This window comes from Stegostoma tigrinum, chromosome 1, assembly GCF_030684315.1.
Source record: "Stegostoma tigrinum isolate sSteTig4 chromosome 1, sSteTig4.hap1, whole genome shotgun sequence".
Taxonomy (NCBI): domain Eukaryota; kingdom Metazoa; phylum Chordata; class Chondrichthyes; order Orectolobiformes; family Stegostomatidae; genus Stegostoma; species Stegostoma tigrinum.
The window spans coordinates 38,870,594-38,890,474 of record NC_081354.1 but is presented as its reverse complement, the minus strand read 5'-3'; the positions used below and the strand labels follow the sequence as shown (position 1 = coordinate 38,890,474).

At 40.4% G+C, this 19,881-nt stretch overlaps 1 protein-coding gene across 1 annotated transcript in view; it reads left to right on the top strand.

Moving 5' to 3' along the window:
• Positions 1 to 2,302: 2,302 nt before the first annotated feature.
• Positions 2,303 to 19,881, top strand: part of rxfp1 (relaxin family peptide receptor 1) — a 138,751-nt gene continuing 121,172 nt past the window's right edge. Inside the window, 1 exon segment of the mRNA XM_048539259.2 lies at positions 2,303 to 2,726. Within this exon segment, the coding sequence (XP_048395216.2) occupies positions 2,681 to 2,726 (46 nt within the window). The 5' untranslated portion in view covers positions 2,303 to 2,680.

Below are 19,881 nucleotides of genomic sequence, written 5' to 3'. Positions count from 1 at the left end.
TAAATTTGATCTATTGGCTGTGGAATTACTCTATAACTTTGCACCTGTGCAATTTGGACTACAAAAAGTCATGCTTTGTAGCATCACTCGGTTAGCACCTCATTTTTAGCTATTGTTGGTGCTATTCCTGGCATGCCCTCCTGCATTCTTCATTGAATCAAGTTTGATCCCCTGGTTTGATAGTAAGGGTAGAGTGGGGAATATGCCGGGGCATGATGTTTATAAATTGTGCTAGAATATGGCTTTGCTGCTGCTGATGGCCCATAGTGCCACATGTATGTCCAATCTTGAGTTGTTAGATCTGTTCAAAGATGTAAAAGCAAATAGAGTGTTCAGATACACTAGAAAAACCAAGCAAACATAAAATAAGAACTATAATCCTTCATTTGTACGAGACCTGGGTAAGGCCACAGCCATGTGGCTCAGTGCCTCACAGCACCAGGAACATGGGTTTGATTCCAGCCTATGTGGATTTTGTACATACTCCACATGTCTGCATGGGTTTGCTCTGGTTTCCTCCCTCAGTCCAAAGATGTGTAGTTTAGGTGGGATAGGCTATGCTAAATTGTCCATAGTGACTAGGGTGGGAAATGTAGTGGGTGGGTCTGTGTGGGATGTTCTTTGGAGGGTCAGTATGGACTCGATGGGCCAAATGGCCTGCTTCCACACTGTAGGAATTTCATGTTATTTTATTCTATTCTATGTAGAATATGTGTACTGTTAGAATATTCATATAATTGTGAATTGTCAATGCATTGTAATGGGTTCACAAAAGGATTGTTGCGTTGATAATCTAGTTTAAGGGCCATAAATAGTCAACAAGTTTAGAATACTGAAATATTTTGATAATGCAAAGACTGAGGCATGTGGGGATGCAACTGAGATTTTTAAAATAAAGGCAGAATTAGTTTTGATCCGTGTGTGTAAGCTATTTCAGCTAAATAGATCAGTGAGGAGCAGGAGAAACATCCAGAAAGTGTATAATTCTGGGCTTGGAGGAACTTCTTTTCAAAAAGTTCTCAATCTTGCGGATAAAATGTTAGCATACACAGCAGCTCCAAGTTTTAAAAGGAATGTTATTGCAAAGTGACAAGCAGACTGCTTGTAGCTGGGTTTTTCTATTTATTCTTGGGGAGCAAGTTTGGTTGGCAAGGCCACCATTTAATGTCAATTCACATTTGCAAAGATGGTGGTGAGCATTTTTTTAATGGTTGGAGTCTGTGCAGTACAGGTACACCCACAGTCCTGTCATGGATGCAGCCCCAGGACTTTGATCCAGTGATTGTGAAGGAACGGTAATAACCTTCCAAGTTGGGATGGTGTGTGCCTTGCAGAACATGCAGGTGGTGGTATTATAGATCTGCCACAATCTTCCCAAGTGATCTTCCAGGACATTGCTCAATAAGGAGCCTTGCTGAGTTAATACAAGAGGAAATTAAGGCAATGAATGGGGTAACAATCATACAAGCAGCTTTATCCCGGATGGGGTCAAGCAACAGAATGTTATTGGAATTGCACTCATTCAGGTAAATGGAGAATATTCTGTCACACACCTGATTTGTGACACATGAGTTATGAACAACCTTTGAGGAGACAGGAGATAAGTTACTCACCACAAAATTCCTAGTTAATAAAAGCAAAATTTTGTAGATGCTAGAAATCTGAAATAAAAACAAAAATAGGAAATGCTGGAGAAATTCAGCAGGTTAGGAAACATCTATGTGGAGAGAAATGAAATTAATGCTTTGAATCCAAGGACTCTTCTTTGTAACAGAGTTCACAACCTTTAACCTGCTCTTATATCTGCATTATTTATATGGCTGGCCTAGTTTGTTTCTGGTTAACAGTAACCTCCAGGATGTTGATGGAGCAGGAAATTATGATGGTAATACAATGAATGTCAAGAGGGATAGTTAATTGCCACTTTTTGTAAATGGTCATTGCCAGTCACTTTTGTTTGATCAACTTTACTTCCCAATTGCCAGCCCGGCCCTAAATGTCATCTAACTGTATCCAAAAGCCCATGACTGGCTTCTGTATGAGGAAGCATGAATGGTAATAAACAGGGCACCAGCATCAACGAACATCCCCACTTCTGACGTTATTACAAAGGGAAGGCGAATCATTGGTGTTGTGTTCCTCATCATTTTGCCTTTGCCAGGTCGGCACAACATCATGGGCTGAAGGGCCTGTTCGGTGCTGTACTGTTCTATGTTCTATATGATGTCATTAGAAGACTGTATAAGAGTACCACCTTGTTGGGGCAGGTTCAGTTGAACAGCCCCTCTTTCTCTGTAATTTGGTAAACAAATAAGTAGAAAAAAAGTTCTTCATTCCTCAGTCTGACCTCCATTATGACAAGTGAATTACCAAAGAGCTCTTCCATGTCTCTCATTCTATTTACTTACTGAATCTTACATTCCGCGCGTTTAAATCTGCGATCCATTAGAGAAATGAGACAGAGATAACAAGGTGTAGAGCTGGAATGAACGCAGCAGGCCAAGCAGCAACAGAGAGGCTGGAAAGCAGACGTTTCCATCTGTCTCCAGACTACAACTCGTAAAGGTCCGCACTCCCGCTTGATTGTCTCACAGCGACAGCCTCATTTGGAAAAAGGCTCTCACACAGAACAGTTTGAACTCACAGCCAAGAGGTCTAACCTCGCTGCAATTAATTGGACATGAAGTTTGAAATACTCCGCTTTTCTTTGGTGGTCGGGACAAGTGGTAAGTCGGAACTCGATAAAATAACAGCCGTGTCTGAAGTATTGAATTTCTGATATGAAACCAATAGTGCTCCTGTTTGGCCATGTATATGCGACCGGAATGATATGTACCAGCAGGCAAGCTTATAGATTTTTAGATTTCTTTGCCTGTAACTACTTAGCAAAACGCGGCTAAATGTTAAAGATAATTCTCGCGATTACAAGGATACACTGCACACAATTTCTAAAGTTTATTGAGGGTTCAATAGGAATAAAAGGGTTTTGAAATATGCTTCTGTGGACGACTGAAACGTGATTTTGGTCAACATAAGGCAGTAAAAGTTGTTGTGAGAGAACAGAGGAAATGGGGGAAGGAGCAGAAAACCAGATACTAAAGGACAAATCGCTGATTCTTAATGGTTACTGCGTTGGGGTGAGGCTAATTGAGGACGGTGGGTGCCCTTTCAGAAGCCGCCATCTGCTGGTATTTCAGGAGTTGCATTCAGCCGCAACATTAGCGGCTCGTTATTAATATCATAGCATGTATTGACGAAAGGACGTTGCCTATGGAATAATGTTTTATTTTGCCTCTCCATTGCGATCCGTCCACATTATGTTATTTTGTTTTCGCTAAATATACACTTAAATTTACTATTATGTTCCTTTCTAAACGAATTGATTGGTTTGTTTTAATATGCCCTTGTTTTCTGGTTGTCTGTTGAAATTGAAAATGACGCACTGCTATTTGTAATTTTGCTTGGGTGAGAGAGCTGGTATTCAGAATATCACGTACAATACTCCTTTTGGGCAAAACAGTAAAGGGAGGAAACCATACATTTAATTTTCTGAAGAAAAGTCCAGACCCGAAACGTCAGCTTTTCGGCTCCTCTGATGCTGCTTGACCTGCTGTGTTCATCTAGCTCTACCTCGTTATCCCACATTTAATGTCCTGTGTTTATGTGTATGTGTGTGTGTCAGCACCTGAGTCCACATAATATCCATAAAAATAAAATAATTTATATTTATATGGGGTATTTTACAAACTCCGTGTCCCAAAGTCTTTTTTCGTTCATAAAGTATTTTTGGAATGTAGTTACTGTCGTATTCCTACTGACCAATCACAATAACCCCGACCTTCATCCACCGACCGCCTCCCCACCTGCTCTTCGCCCAGCACGATTTCCCCCTCCTCTCTTTTTAGTTCCCTTTCCCTTCCCCAGTCTGGAGGAAGGGTTTCGCCCCAAACGTTGACTTTCCTGCTGTTCCAATGCTGCCTAACCTGCTGTACATTTCCAAATTCACATCTGTTGACTGAAACATGGCAACAAGGGATGTGTAGCCAGGTGGATTAGCGAGAGGAAATGTGGCGTTACAGGATTAGGGTAGAGGGTTGGGTGTGGGTGGAATGCACTTCCGAGGGCCAGTGTGGACCCGATGGGGAGAATGGCCTACTTTCACATTGTGGAGATTCTATAAATATGCACAAAAAGAATTGCGCCGAACAACAGAACAGCAATAATCAGATAACCTATTTCAAGAAGACTGTTTGTTGGATAAATACTAGGTAATACCCTTACTATACCTGCCATAGAACCTTTTACAATATCTTGAAAACTGCCACCCCAACTGCATTGAAGTGCCAGCCTTGAGCTTATGCTCACATCTCCAAAAACCAAGGCTTTTTGACCTGGAAGGACGCTGCTACCACTAAGTCATGAATGACTTTTCAGAAAAACCTATCTCCCTAGAATTTTAAATTGTATAAGTAGAATTAGATTTGCAATAAATTTTCATTGATTTGTGTTTTACATCCATGATTACTAGCGCAACAGAGTAATCCTTAGAAAGCCTGTCATCCAGCAAGTTCAGAGAGTGCAAGTCAATTAAGACTTTGACATGGAACTTTTTCTGGGAATTGGTAGCAATTAAAAGACAACAGCACTAGGAAATGAGGACAGTGAGAGAAAATTTTTATAGTCACACAATGAAGACACACCCAGAAACAAAGTGTCCAGTTGAAAAACAATAAATAATTAAATAGGAATGTGCACAAATTGCAACACTAAAAAATGTTTTGCATAAAATAATTAATGCAAAACATTTTTTAGTGTTGCAATTTGTGCATTATAAACACTGATATTTCTGTCACTTGATGTTATTCGTAACCCTCATTAAGTTTCAATTTAAAATTCGGTAGTAGTCTGCTAACTAACAGAAAACAGCTACATTTAAAGAGAATTACTTCAACAAAAGGTGTATTATTCAAAATTTGAACTATCAAATGTAATGCCACAGCCTTGAAATTATTTCCAAATATATTTTTACTTTATAGTTTTAATGCATGAACTGTGATGTTTAAAGGGATATCTTGCAATGAACTCTAGCATTCAGCAAACTCAATATCATGATAAAATTATGGTCTGTTGGATGGAGCAGCCTCAATGGACAGAATAATCTTTTCTCACCATATGTTAAACAAGGCTTAGTTAATATCATGGCTGCAAATTTATTATGCAATGGCTCACAGTCAATTTCTTGGAAATGATTTGACTAGTAAACAACACGTGTAGGTTATCTCTTTGAGTTGTGCTATATCACTGAAACATATTTTATAGCAGAAGGCATTGCTTGAGTTGTTTAGTGCACAGTTTTTATTATACTTGTAAGAATTTGTAGAAACATACATGTTATGAAGGCATTATATATTTTGATAGCATTGTACTTGTAAAAGAAGCACACTAGTATATTTACGAATCTTGACATAGCTTTGTCTGCATTAGGATGATAAGAATTCATGTACTTGTTCTTGTTTCCAGTATTGAGTTGAGTTGGGAATTAAGGGTTCCAGCCTTCTTGTGATTATTTTGGCTGAGATCAATGTTTTGGCCTGTTTAGTGTGAGCCATGCAAGACTGAGTTCCTCTCCTTAGCTGTTCTGCTTTGCCAATCTGGGTATTGGGACAGAGGTAAAAGATTCTACTGATAGTCTTCAAATATTGCTTGGTAGTTCATAAGTTTGAGATTGAAGTGATCTGATCAGATATATTTAAAAAGGTGTTTCAGCCATTTTTGTCTTGAAATTTTAACTGCATTCCACTGCAGTGTAGAGATGTAACTACCCAAACTCAAGTAGTTTATCCATGTCATCTTAACCCTGAGCTATGACACAATGAAGACACACCCAGAAACAAAGTGTCCATTAATGGAACATTAATGGAACAATGGATACAAATGTCACAAATTCTTGCGAATTCTGATTTTTGCACAAGTAGAGCAATTGCAGCTATCCTTTATGTAACATAAAACATAGGCAGAAGTGGCAACAGAATTTATATTATTAGCTGACATAGGAAACAATTATTTCATTTTTGGAATATATTATTTTTATTATTATCATGTACTAAACTGTTTGCCAAATAACATTTAAATCACTGCAAAGAGATTACACTCAGGTGGGCATGTGTGGTTATTGCAGTCTATTAATCAAGGCCACATTAAAGCCAATTACGAAGAGAAGCTAGCAGTGCAATAAATTACGTGACACAGTTACATGGGACAGTGCCATGGGAAGATTGGGTACTGTTGGTAGTCATTGAGGAATGGACTGGTGTCCCAGAGGGAGCGGTATGTAAAATGCAGACAGGAGAGTGAGGGGAAGATGTCTTCAGTGGTGGCATCCTGCTGGAGTCATCTGAAATAGTGGTGGATACTCCTTTGAATGCAGAGGCTGGTGAGATGAAAAGTGAGGATAGGAGGGACCCAATCATGCTGTTGTGAGTGATGAGAAAGGGCAAGGGAAGAAGCACAGATGATATGTCAGCTGTGGTTGAGGGCACTGTCAACCACAGTGGGTGGGAAACCATAGTTGTGGAAAAAAAGACATGCACAATACCGACCAATAGCTGACTTCAATAATCATGAAGTGCTTCAAGACGCTGGTCATGGCCCACATCAGCTCCGATCTCCTGACCAGCCTCGATCCCCTGCAGTTTGCCTACCGACATCACAGATCCACAGAGGATGCTATATCCCTAGCCCTGCAGTCATCCCTGGACCATCTGGACAACAAAGACACCTATATCACGCTCCTGCTCATTGACTACAATTCTACCTTCAACACCATTATCCCCTCCAGACTGATCTCAAAACTGCATGACCTTGGTCTTGGCTCCACCCTCTGCAATTTGATCCTGAGCTTTCTGACCCATAGACTGCAGTCAATGTGGATAGTTAACTGTATCTCCTGCATAATAACACACAACACTGGAGCCCCCCAAGGATGCGTCCTCAGCCCTCTACTATACTCCTTGTATACCTACAACTGATGCTGCCAAATTTTGAACAAGTACCGTCTAAAAATTTGCTGACGACACAACCCTAGTAGGATGGCTAACTAAGAACAATGAGTCAAAATACAGAAGGAAAATAGAGGATTTGGTGACGTGGAGCACTGAAAATAATTTGTCTCTCAATATTGGCAAAACCAATGAACTGATCATCGACTTCAGAAAGAAAGGAGGTGAACACACACCCATCTATGGAACTGAGGTTGAGAGGGTGAAGACCATCAAGTTCCTTGGAGTGATGAAAACTGATTACCTCTCCTAGACTTCTCATGTAAACGCAACAGTCTGGAAGGCACAACAAGCACCTCTTCTTCCTCAGGCAGCTTAGGAGATTTGGCATGATCATAAGGTCCCTCACCAACTTCTACAGGTGCACCCATTGAAAGCATACTGTCTGGGTGTAAAACGGCCTAGAATGACAACCACTCTCTCCAGGACCATAAGAAACTACAGAAGGTGGTGTGCACAGCCCAGACCATCACAGGAGCCAACTTTCCATCCATGGACTCCATTTACATGGCTCGCTGCCGTGGAAAGGCAGCCAACATCATCAAAGACCCATTAGACCTTGGTAATGACCTCCTACAACCTCTTATGTCAGGCAGAAGACACAGAAGCCTGAACACACGCACAGCAAGTACTGAAATAACTTCTTTCCAGCCTTTTTCAGACTGTTTAATGGACTCTAGCCTCAAATAATGTAACCTGCAATGTACCTTGTATGCCACTAAATCTTTTTGATCTGTACATACTTTGCTTGCTGTAATCAGCCTGTACTGCTCATGAACGAAGCTTTTCACTGTATTTTGGTACATGTGGCAATAAAATCAATGAATGAATCAATCAAGGAAGCCAGGTCAGTTATGCTGTTTTGAAAGGTGGCACCTTCTAAATAGATACGATGCAAGTGAAAGAATTGGGAGAGTGGGATAGAATTCCTACAGAATGTGGGGTATGAAGAGCTGGGTAGCAAAGGTAGTTATGGGAGTCAGTGGCTTTGTAGTGGATGGCAGTGCACTGTGTGCTTAGTGCAGGGACACAAAAGGCTGACACAAGGGATCTTGTGCCATTCAAGGAGCTGACAGCTGGACAGACCTCTAGCTGATTGACTGACTGTCAGCTGATTCTAAAGATGCATTGAGAATATCAGAAATCATTTTGCGAGGTATATCCAAAGTTAGACATCAAAGGCTTAAAAACCCTAGATAATAAAATGTGAGGCTGGATGAACACAGCAGGCCAAGCAGCATCTCAGGAGCACAAAAGCTGACGTTTCGGGCCTAGACCCTTCATCAGAGAGGGGGATGGGGAGAGGGAACTGGAATAAATAGGGAGAGAGGGGGAGGCGGACCGAAGATGGAGAGTAAAGAAGACAGGTGGAGAGAGTGTAGGTGGGGAGGTAGGGAGGGGATAGGTCAGTCCAGGGAAGACGGACATGTCAAGGAGGTGGGATGAGGTTAGTAGGTAGCTGGGGGTGCGGCTTGGGGTGGGAGGAAGGGATGGGTGAGAGGAAGAACCGGTTAGGGAGGCAGAGACAGGTTGGACTGGTTTTGGGATGCAGTGGGTGGGGGGGGAAGAGCTGGGCTGGTTGTGTGGTGCAGTGGGGGGAGGGGACGAACTGGGCTGGTTTAGGGATGCAGTAGGGGAAGGGGAGATTTTGAAACTGGTGAAGTCCACATTGATACCATATGGCTGCAGCGTTCCCAGGCGGAATATGAGTTGCTGTTCCTGCAACCTTCGGGTGGCATCATTGTGGCAGTGCAGGAGGCCCATGATGGACATGTCATCTAGAGAATGGGAGGGGGAGTGGAAATGGTTTGCGACTGGGAGGTGCAGTTGTTTGTTGCGAACTGAGCGGAGGTGTTCTGCAAAGCGGTCCCCAAGCCTCCGCTTGGTTTCCCCAATGTAGAGGAAGCCGCACCGGGTACAGTGTTTCTTTTGTGCTCCTGAGATGCTGCTTGGCCTGCTGTGTTCATCCAGCCTCACATTTTATTATCTTGGAATTCTCCAGCATCTGCAGTTCCCATTATCTCTTAAAAACCCTATCTTGTTTTAGGCCTTGTTATGTAAATTGATAGTGCAGTTTGATCGTTCTCTCCAAGTGATGAAGAAAATAGATAAAACAACTTCAGATGCTGCAGATATATGGAAAAAGATTGATTTGATGAGAATGTTGAAAGCATATCCCAGCTTCTAACACAAGACAGCTTGTTATGTGCAAGCCCTCGAGCAGCTTCACAGTTAACAACTAAGTGTCAACCCTCTGAAACTACTAAACACATGCTCAAATGTACTTAAGGGGAAATGCAGAATGACTGGTGTAATGCAAATGTTGACAAGTTGCAACATCTGTGCTAAGATGAAAAATGTGTTTTTACAATGTATTGAAGACTGTACATAACTTGGAGACAATAACAACTGCGGATGCTGTAAGCCAAAACTGACAAAGGGTTTCAGCCCAAAATGTTGCCTTAAATGTGCTCCTCAGATTCTGTTTAACCTGCTGTGCTTTCCCAGCCTCACATTGTACATAGCTTACCCATCACAACATTTGGTCCTATTCTAATAACCAAGTGAGGTGAACTAATCACTAATAAGGCAGTTGTAATGAAGAGGTAGTGTAACCACTTCACTAAAATCCTCATCAGAAACTCCCACACTTTAGCAGATTCTGTATATCAAATTGAGCAGTTGCCTGATAAAGAAAGTGTCCTTTCCTCTTTCCACTCATGAGGTGAAAATGACAATCAGACCAATTAACTCAAACACGGAAGGCATTCCAGCAGAGATTTTGAAGTGTAGTACTATAGACCTGACAAACAAAATTACAACAGAGATGCATCCACAGGAGCTCAAGGATACCAACATGGTCAGCAACTGAATATAAACATTATGGAAGAAAATGTGAGAGGGATGGTAAGTAAGTTTGTGGATGACACAAAGATTGGCTGGGTGGTTGACGGTGAGGAGGAAAGTGTTAAGTTACAGAAGGGTACAGATGGATTGGTCCAATTAACAAGACAAGGGAGGATTCAATGAATGCCAGGTCTAAAGGGAGCTCAGATGAACAGACTGATGTTGGAGTGTTTATCTACAAATCCCTGAAGGCAGCATGACAAGTTAATAGGGTAGTTAAGAAGGCATACAGCACAATGCCTTAGCGAGTTTTGAGAAGATTTGCAGCTCAGGTTGAGGTTCTGGATGTGAGTTTGCTCGCTGAGCTGGAAGGTTAGTTTTCAGACGTTTCGTCACCATTCTAGGTAACATCATCAGTGAGCCTCCGACGAAGCGCTGTTGTTATGTCCCGCTTTCTATTTATCTGGTTAGGTTTCCTTGGGTTGGTGATGTCATTTCCTGTTCTTTTTCTCAGGGGATGGTAGGACAATGCCTTCATCAGCAAGGGTTTATGAAAGTAAGGAGGTTATATTGAAACTGTACAGACCTTTGGTTCAGCCACAGCTGGAATACTGTGTGCAGTTCTGGTCAACATACTTTTGGAAGAATGTCATTGCACTAGAAAAGGTGCAAAGGAGATTCACCACATTGTGAGATAACAAGGCGCAGAGCTGGATGAACACAGCAAGCCAAGCAAGAAAGCTGATGCTTTGAGCCTAGACCCTTCTTCAGAAATGGGGGAGGGAAAGGGGGTTTTGAAATAGATAAGGAGAGAGGGGTAGGCGGATAGAAGATGAATAGAGGAGAAGGTAGGTGGAGAGGAGACAGACAGGTCAAAGAGATGGAGATGGAGCCAGTAAAGGTGAGTGTAGTTGGAGAGTTGTGGAGGAAATAGGTCAGTCCATGGAGGATGGACAGGCCAAGGGGGTGGGATGAGGTTAGTAGGTAGGAGATGGGGCTGGAACTTGAGGTGGAGCAGGGGGGAATAGGTCGGAGGAAGGACAGGTTACAGAGGCGGGGACAAGCTGGGCTGGTTTTGGGATGTAGTGGGGGAAGGGAGATTTTGAAGCTTGTGAAGTCCACATTGATACCATTGGGCTGCGGGGTTCCCAAGCGGAATATGAGTTGCTTTACCTGCAACCTTCAGGTGGCATTGTTGTGGCACTGCAGGAGGCACAGGATGGACATGTTGTCTGAGGAATGGGAGGGGGAGTTGAAATGGTTCGCAACTGGGAGGTGCAGTGGGATGGAGCAGTATAACTATGATAAGCCTTCAGCTGTTTTCTTTTGACGTTGCTGAAAGTATTTAATTGAGGCTGAAGTGCAGATTTGTTTTGCATATCATGTCAGCATGACCAGTGGGCAAAATAATTGCTCCTTTGACTTCATTTAAGACGTAAGTCAAGTTTCTCAACCCAATATTTATTGTTGAGAGTATATTGAAATGTTAATAATACAGATTTTGTAGCTTTTTACTCTAAGTTTTGCTTCCTCCAATGGATCAATCTTTCATGACTTATTTTTGTTTTCATTCTTTTGTTTTACAATAATATAAAATATTTTGGGGAACCACATACTGGTTTGTTAGAGAAAGGTAAAGGATGAAATAATATGTTCAAGGGCAAATCGGTGTGAGAAATAAAATGTTGGCCAGCCAATGATGTCCACATCCCACAAGTGAATAATGAAAAGGTACTCCCTCTAGATTGTCAAAGGAATAAGAATACAAAAGTTTTAATAGGTCTCACATGTTGGGTTAAATCTTATAATATTTTTGCTAAGTATCAATTTCCTCGTGACAGGAGGCAGGATAGGATGCTGCATATTAATGAGGTGAGATTTGCAGTTAATGATATTGGCAACAAACAATGATTCCCATTGAAAGGCTTCTCATCACTCCTGTGAGAAACTCATCTCGATGACCAGAACTTTGTCTGAACGTGCTCTCAAGTTGCTCAAGTTGAGTAGATTGCTCGCAACATCGAGAAAGGCATTGACCAACTTCTCACATGATTTTTTTTCCCACATTTCCTGCCATTGCCCAGGTTGTTCAGACCCCTATAAGATTCCATCCATGGTGTCACTAAGGAATACAAATTAAGATTTAGAACTATATTGTCTATCCAGTTATACTATGACAGCCATACTGTGGTATTACAGCTCCTTAAACTCATGACATATATATTGGCACAGTGTTAGAATTGTGTGATTCATAAAATTATTATATTTCGAGATGGTCGGTTTAACTTCAGAGTAAATGAAGGACTTCATGCAACCTGCTTTGCAATCTGCCTCACAATAAGCTTGGAAGCTTCTGATTGTTAGTGATCATTTGATTGTTTTATTGAGAAGAAGGTGCAAGGGATTTACGCTTGGAGGCAATGGCAGCAGTCTCTGCACTTGCAATGATTAGTTGCTGAGTCTCCCAAAGACCGAATAAGTTATAGGTATCAAGTTTTTATTCAATTTGATTTGATATATTATTGTCACATGTACCCCGATACAGTGAAATGTTTTGTTCTGAGTGCAGTACAGGCAGACCATACCATACAAAGTGCATAAGGCTAATAGAACAGAGCGAGGAATACAATGTTACTACTGGTAAATGGTTGTGTTGTGAGCTGTATGTTTCCTCTTAATATAAAAGGGTAATTGATGTAAAATATGGCTCAATGACCATTTTACCTGAATACAAGATTAATGTGTTAACATTACCATGGAGATGAGGACAACGGAAGCCGTTTTTGAGACGGATTAACAGGCTTTTTTACAACAATGAGCTCTTGGGCAGATAGAAGGAGGAAGATAAAGCTCCTTGATTTTGTGAGTTTCCACAGCTGGATGAGGCTGCAGATCTCTTAGTCTAAGATATGTATTCTGCAGCCTTCCACAGGTTCTGGAAGATAGGTCAGCAGAGGGAAGAGGAATCATTGGAATAGGCTTTGATGCTAGTGGTGAATTTAAGGAACTTTGAGGAAGGCATCTGGAGTTGGTCACTCAAAGTTATTACTCAGGGATAACACATACAGCTGCCAGTTAGCAAGTGACTGTGAACTGTAACAGGACACGAATTCTGTGGAGAGTGCAACGGATAGTAAGTATAAAAGGGGAATTTTATTTTGATCGTTTAAAGTATAAGTTTCTTCAACAAAGAAAATAATGTTCAGTGAATTGTTTCAAATCTCATTCAAAATGTTGTCCATTTCTACAACTCAGAAGAAAGCACAACTTGCTCATTATTTGGTATTATTACTTGAAGAATTGGGGTATTTTTGAGGTGTATGAATCCGCTGCTAACTGCTTTTCTGCCTTCTCACGTGTTGCTTATCAACTGTTTATTTAGTCTGTCTTTTGAAAGACTGAAGCACATGTTTGAAAGTCATAAGTATGAAGGCCAAATCTTTTTATGTATAAAGTCCAATATCTATCAGAGCCATCTGAAATAATGCTTCCTTTTTCAGAAAAGCCTTTCAGTAAATCAACTGTTTCTGCACTATTCATCACCGAAGAGCTATAACAGTCAGCATAAAACAGCCAGCAAGCAGCTGTTCTGGTGAAGTTCTGTTGTCCCAACCTCTGAGTCGGGAGATCTGGGTTCAAGCCCCATCTGCTCAAGATGCATGTCATAACATACCTGTACAGCTTGATAAATATCTAAAAGAGTGAACAAATTCAATAACAGCAAGGAACTATTAGATTGTTAACACTGAGTTGTTTTAGTCAATTAGGAATGGGAATAGGCTATTCAGCCCATCAAATCTGCCTTTCCATTTAATACAATTTTGTTGATTGAACACTTCATTGCCTTTTACCCATCTCGTCCCTTAAATCCAATATACCTGTCAAATTTACATTCTCAAAGACCAAGTTTCCACAGCCATCTTTGGTAGAGAATTCCAAAGTTTCACAACCCTCTGAATAAAAAATTGTGTCATCTGAGATTGAAGTATCATCCTCCTTATTTTTACTTTTAAATCGTGCCTCCTAGTTCTGGGCTTCCTAACCAGGGGAAATATCTTACCTATATCTACCTTGTCTATCCCTTTAAGCATGTTAAACACTCCAATGAGATCTTTTCCCTTTCTTTGAAACTTTAGTGAATATAGGCCCAGTTTTCCCAGAGCCTCTTTATCTGACAGTTCCACCAGTGTGGAAACAAGCCTGGTGAACTTTCATTGCAGTACCTCTATGGGCATAATATGTTTCCTGAGATAAGGAGACCAAAACTACATACAGTACTCCAGGCTCCTATACAATTGAAGCAAGGCTTCACTACTCCTGTACTCAAATTATTTTGTAATAAAGATGAACATTCTATTAGTCTTCCTAATAGCATGCTGCACATGCACGCTAATGTTCAGCAACTTATCAGCAAGGACACCTAGGTCCCTTTATACATCTACACTTTCCATCTCCATACAATTTAGAAATATTCTGTACCTCTGTGCCTGCTACCAAAGTGTCAGTTGCCATATTCTTCTCCATCCACTAAATCCTTCCAAATCTTTATGAAGCCACTTTATATCTTCCTCACAATCTACAATGTCGCTTTACTTTGTAGCATTAGCAAATTGGAAACATTACATTTGGCCCCACTTCCAAATTATTGATACATATGTATTGTAAACAGTTGGAGTCCAAGCACTGATCCTTTCAATACCCCAGTTCATCACGCCCTGCCAATGTGAGAATGACCTATTTACTTCTACTCGCTATTTCCTGTGTGTTAGCCAATTATTAATCCATGCTTCCACATTATCTCCTATCCCATGTGCTGTAATTTTTCCAACTAGCGTTCAGTTGGGAGACTTTTGTCAAAAGACTTCTGAAAATTCAACAATACTTCATCTTTTGACTTCCCTCTATCAATTTTGTTAATAACATCTTCAAAAAACTTCAAAGTTCGACAAACATGATTTCTAATTTGCATATCCACGCTGGTTATTCCAAAATCATTATCATCCGAGCATCTATTTATCTTGTTCCTTCTAACAGACTGAAAGCAAACTTGATACTCGGTTTTGTTTCTCCTGTCTTTAGTATCCTAGCATCTTTTTGATTTTCACTTATTAAATTGCTTAATCTAACTTTCTTTCTGTCCTGTGGCTTTGGTTAAAATTACTGTTCACTGCAGTTGTTTGTCATGTTTCTCTATCTCAACCTAATGTCAAATTATATACCTCTTTCTTTACATCTGAGTGGAATCTACTAGCTCAGCTTGCATAGATTCCTCCTGAACTGAAATAAGTCAAATTGTTTGTGACGACAATCATTCGATATGATTTTTCATTGTCTTCAATAATCAGGTTTTGGTGCCCTGTATGAATATTAAACAAAATGTGCCAGCTCTTATTGACCTGTGAATTTAACCATTGGGAGCAATATTTCATTTTGTAATAGCATTGGTAAGAGTACTTTATGACAGATTATCAGTTTTATTGCAATTTATATAGTCTGATTATTTTTATAGTCAAATGAATTAAATTGATATCTTTACTGAAATTCCATTTCATGTGACTGGACACACAGCACAGCTTCGTTCTTTGTGTAAATTTGCAGTTCATTTGTTTTTCTCTGTGGTGACCTCTTAAGAGGATATTTCTGGCAAATATTAATGTTTAAAAGCATGAGTTACGTGTGTAGTTTATAAGTAAATTCCCCACAATATAGATTGCAAACATCAGCATGGATCTATTGGTCTATAGGGATCTGAACAACCTGGGCTACCTGGCAGGGTTTGTAGTAGAATAAGACAAGAAGTCAAGTGAAGTTGATCTCAATGTGAGGAGCATCTCATCGTATCTTTTATGTATCTTCCAAGCATTGATACAACTTTCTCACTAGGCAGTGACGAGTTACAAATTAAGGGGATTATAGTGTGCTAACCACCTTATTAAGATCCTAACTCACCTCATTAATGTTCAGGTTTCTATCTTACCAAATGTACCCTACAAGCTAAAAATCAAAAATTCTCGACATCAAAACAGAGTGGGTACCTGGTAACTGAGTTCCTCTGAAACAAGCAAGAAGCTATAATGTTGAACTTTGCGTAAAAACATCTCAGGACATGCTCTATGAACACTGGCCACTTGCCATACACACCCACAACCAGTGACATTAGCATCCGATATGTGGTAGCCTCTAAAAATGCCCATTGACCCTTCCAATTTATTTCTGCGCTTCAATACTGCATTACAGGCTGGAACTGAGACTACCATTGTAATGCTGCTGCCCCAAGGACACTTTACATCACGGACATGCACCCAGTTCACAGACTGGACCAGGCTGCATCTCCAGACTGTTTCCTGCCTGCCATTGCACTCACCCATTGTAAGCATATCTGAATGTCCACAACATCCCTGTCTTGCGTTGTCTTTTTGTGCCTTGCCTCCTCAGCAGGTATTACTTCTATGTTGCTATTTAGCACAGGCACAAAGCTAGAAAGCTTGGTATAGCTGTCAGCAGTCCTCAGTCCCCCACACCCACCACTGACAACCTCGCGCCCCCACCCTACCCCAGTCTGTCACGCCCAAGGCAAATATCAGGAGCCATGCAGGACAGCTATGAACTGATCGTGTTTTTCTGGGTGCACAACAGACCTTAGAAGATGACATGGCTGCCAGGGATGCCAGTCTTCTGGCAGATGTCCAGCAAGTAGCAAATGGCCTACATATTTAGTGTGCTAAGAAGGGAATGGAATTGGACGTGAGAGACATCAAAGATGTGGAGTAGGTAGTTAATCAGACAAGTCTGAGAAGATATAGTGAGAAATCTCACAGCAAAACCCTTGAAATAAGCTCAACACCACTCAAACTTAGCCCAAAAAACTCACATTCAGCCTAACTGTTTTTCCCACTCTTTTAATGTGTTAAGAAAGCTGAATAATATTGTAACATGCAGTGAATTTTATGAAACTGAACTTCATAACAACTCAAAAACAACAAGACAGAGGAAAAAACTAACACATTCTTGCTTTAACATGGATGTGATAATGGTACCATTCCAGATAGTACTGTCACTACTCTTGGTTACTTTATATAAGATCAATGAAAGAAAATAATTGTAACACATCTGATACATTAACAAAAAAATCCAACTTTTTATCTTTTGTGTGGAGGGAATGATGTCATTGTTGTCTTTTACTGATTATGAAGGCTGACTGCAACAGCTTAAGGGACAGTGAAATAATCAAAATTGGTTAAATTTGATCAGCATAAGAAGTTTGTGACAAAACCACTAGTCAGGATAAATGAGATTTATTTGAGGATCTGCATTTTGATGCAAGATTACCAATTGTCAGTTGTTGGACCTTAACATAAGATACCTCTGTACAGACATTGTTTTATTTGGATAAATGGATTGAATAAACCAGTGATGTCTTCATCCCGTTACAGTGGAAGCAATCTTTTCTTCTCTATTTTTATCCTTGCCAACGTGAAGGTAATGAGCTGTACCAGCATGCAATTCAATGAACACCAGAACCTCATTATATCTCTCAGTAGCTTTTCTTAATTTAAATATCAAAGGATTAGGGATGGTTAAAAATGCTTTGCTTCTTTAACTCTCTTGGTATCATTTTTCAAAAGGATATTGCAAATAGGGTACCCATTTGTGTGTGTTAAAGGGAGGCATGTCAACAACAATTTCAGGCAGTAATTTAGGTTAAATTTAAGCTATTATGTCTTCCTGCTCCATTATGTTTAATAAAAATGGGATTGTGTTGTGTGAAAAATGCATTGCTCATAACTTCCATCAGTTTGTAGGAGCAAATTACTGCAGATGCTGCCAGCTGAAGTGAAAACAAAAAATGCTGAAGATCACAGTGGGTCAGGCAGGGTCCCTGGACAGAAAGCAAGCTTCCATTTCAAGTCTAGATGACTTTTTATCAGAGCTGAATTGAAGTATGGAGGGGGCAGCATTCATGCAATAGTGGGGAGGAGTGGTGTTCGACTGTTGGGTGAAAAAGAATGTTCAGATTAAGTAATTAAGTGATTGAAATGTGAGAATATCAGTTGTGCTGGTTGTAGAAGGGGCTCCATTTCCTGTGGATTCCTGTTCATTCCTCGCAGGCAGCGCTGTTATTGGAAATAGGTTGGGGCAGTGATAAGTCATGTCACACTTCAGCACAGCACTGTCTGCTACAATGAAGACCACTGCAAATGTAAAAGTCGTCACCCCATTCCTCCCAAGCTGAGACTTACAGCATCAATAACATCAGCCTAGCCACAGTCTTTGCTTGTATTAAAAAGGTAACTGACACCTTGCTTACCAAAACAAAAATATCCATTGTTTTTCAAATTGATACGTAGAAGCAGAAGAATAATATTTTGGCGTTCACATAAATTGCAACATTCCCTATCCATGCCTACTTTGTCCTTAGGTTTTCTTCACATAATGCAATTGCTTTCATCTATTACATTAGTTTCAATTCTATGAAGATGCAACTACTGATGATGAACAATACAGTATAAAGGATTGTGAGGTCTTTCTTGACAATTTTCATGATGCTTTTACATTGCATCACTTACTACTAACTATTGAACAGTTAGTTAAAGGCCGGCATTTTGAAGACAAGAGACATATCCTATACAATTGACTTAAAACTTTTCATGGGGTTCCACATTTAACAACGGAACTCTGTTACACTAAGATTAGAGGATGGATGTTAGTCAGACAGTTAACAGCAAGAAGATGAGTTGGACCAAAGGGCCTGCTTCCGTGCTGTACGTCTCTATGACTCTAAGTGAAAGACAGCTGCCTGTAATCTCAGCTGTTCAGCAATAACTAGTTGGAGAGAACCTCAATGAAAAGATGAGTAGGTCATTGAGTCTTCATTTAAATTCGAGCAGCATCTTGTAAAGTAAACAGAGTATCCCATGTGATTATGGTTAGCTGTAAGCTGCATAATTGTTTTTCTGCATTGATGGTAATGCATGAAGCCCTCAGAGTGGATGAACATTCGGTTTGATGAAGGAGACAATACCAAATGTTAAAGACGTGGTGAAGAGATTTATTAAATCATGAGGGGCATGGATTAGGTATATAGATAAGGTCTTTTCCCTGGGGCACAGGCATCAAAAACCAGAGGGCATAGGTTTATGGTGAAATGAGAAAGATTTAAAAGAGACTTAAGGAACAACTTTTTCATGCAGAGGGTGGTGTGTGTATGGAATGAGCTGCCAGAGGAAGTGATGGAAGCTGGCACAATTACAACATTTAAAAGGCTTCTGGATGGGTATACGAACAGGAAGAGTTTAGAGGGATATGGGCCAAGTGCTGGAAAATGGGACTAGATTTACCTAGGATATCTGATTGGCATGGATGAGTTGGACCAAAGGGTCTGCTTCCATGCTGTACGTCTCTATGACTCTAAGTGAAAGAATGCTGCCTGTAATCTCAGCTGTTCAGCAATAACTAGTTGGAGAGAACCTCAATGAAAAATACTCGTTCACTTGTTAACTGTCTGACTAACATCCATCCTCTAATCATCAGCAACTGTCCATGTATCAAGGTCACTGTTCATGTCAAATATTACTGCAAATCGACAGCTATTACAAAAAAAAACTTCCACACCAATATTTCAATCAATACTGATTTATAGCTTACAAAAAAGCTGACCAATTATTTTTCACTGTAGTGCTCAACTGTAGTACTTATTCATAACGAACACAGAGATTGCTGGAGAAACACAGCAGGTCAGGCAGTGCCTTTGGAGAGAGAAACAGTTAATGTTTCAAGACTGGTATGACTCTTCTAACAAGCTAATGCCCATAGGAGGTGTATCCCAGTGATTGTAATGTAGAAGGATGGAGATTGCAGCTGTGTTTGTGAGATGCTTATAGTCAGCAAATTATGGGCGCTCGGCCCTCAGAAATTCCAAGTTGAAACAGCTCAATATCTAATGGGGTAATCTGACCAAGTTTACTTTCTGATCCAA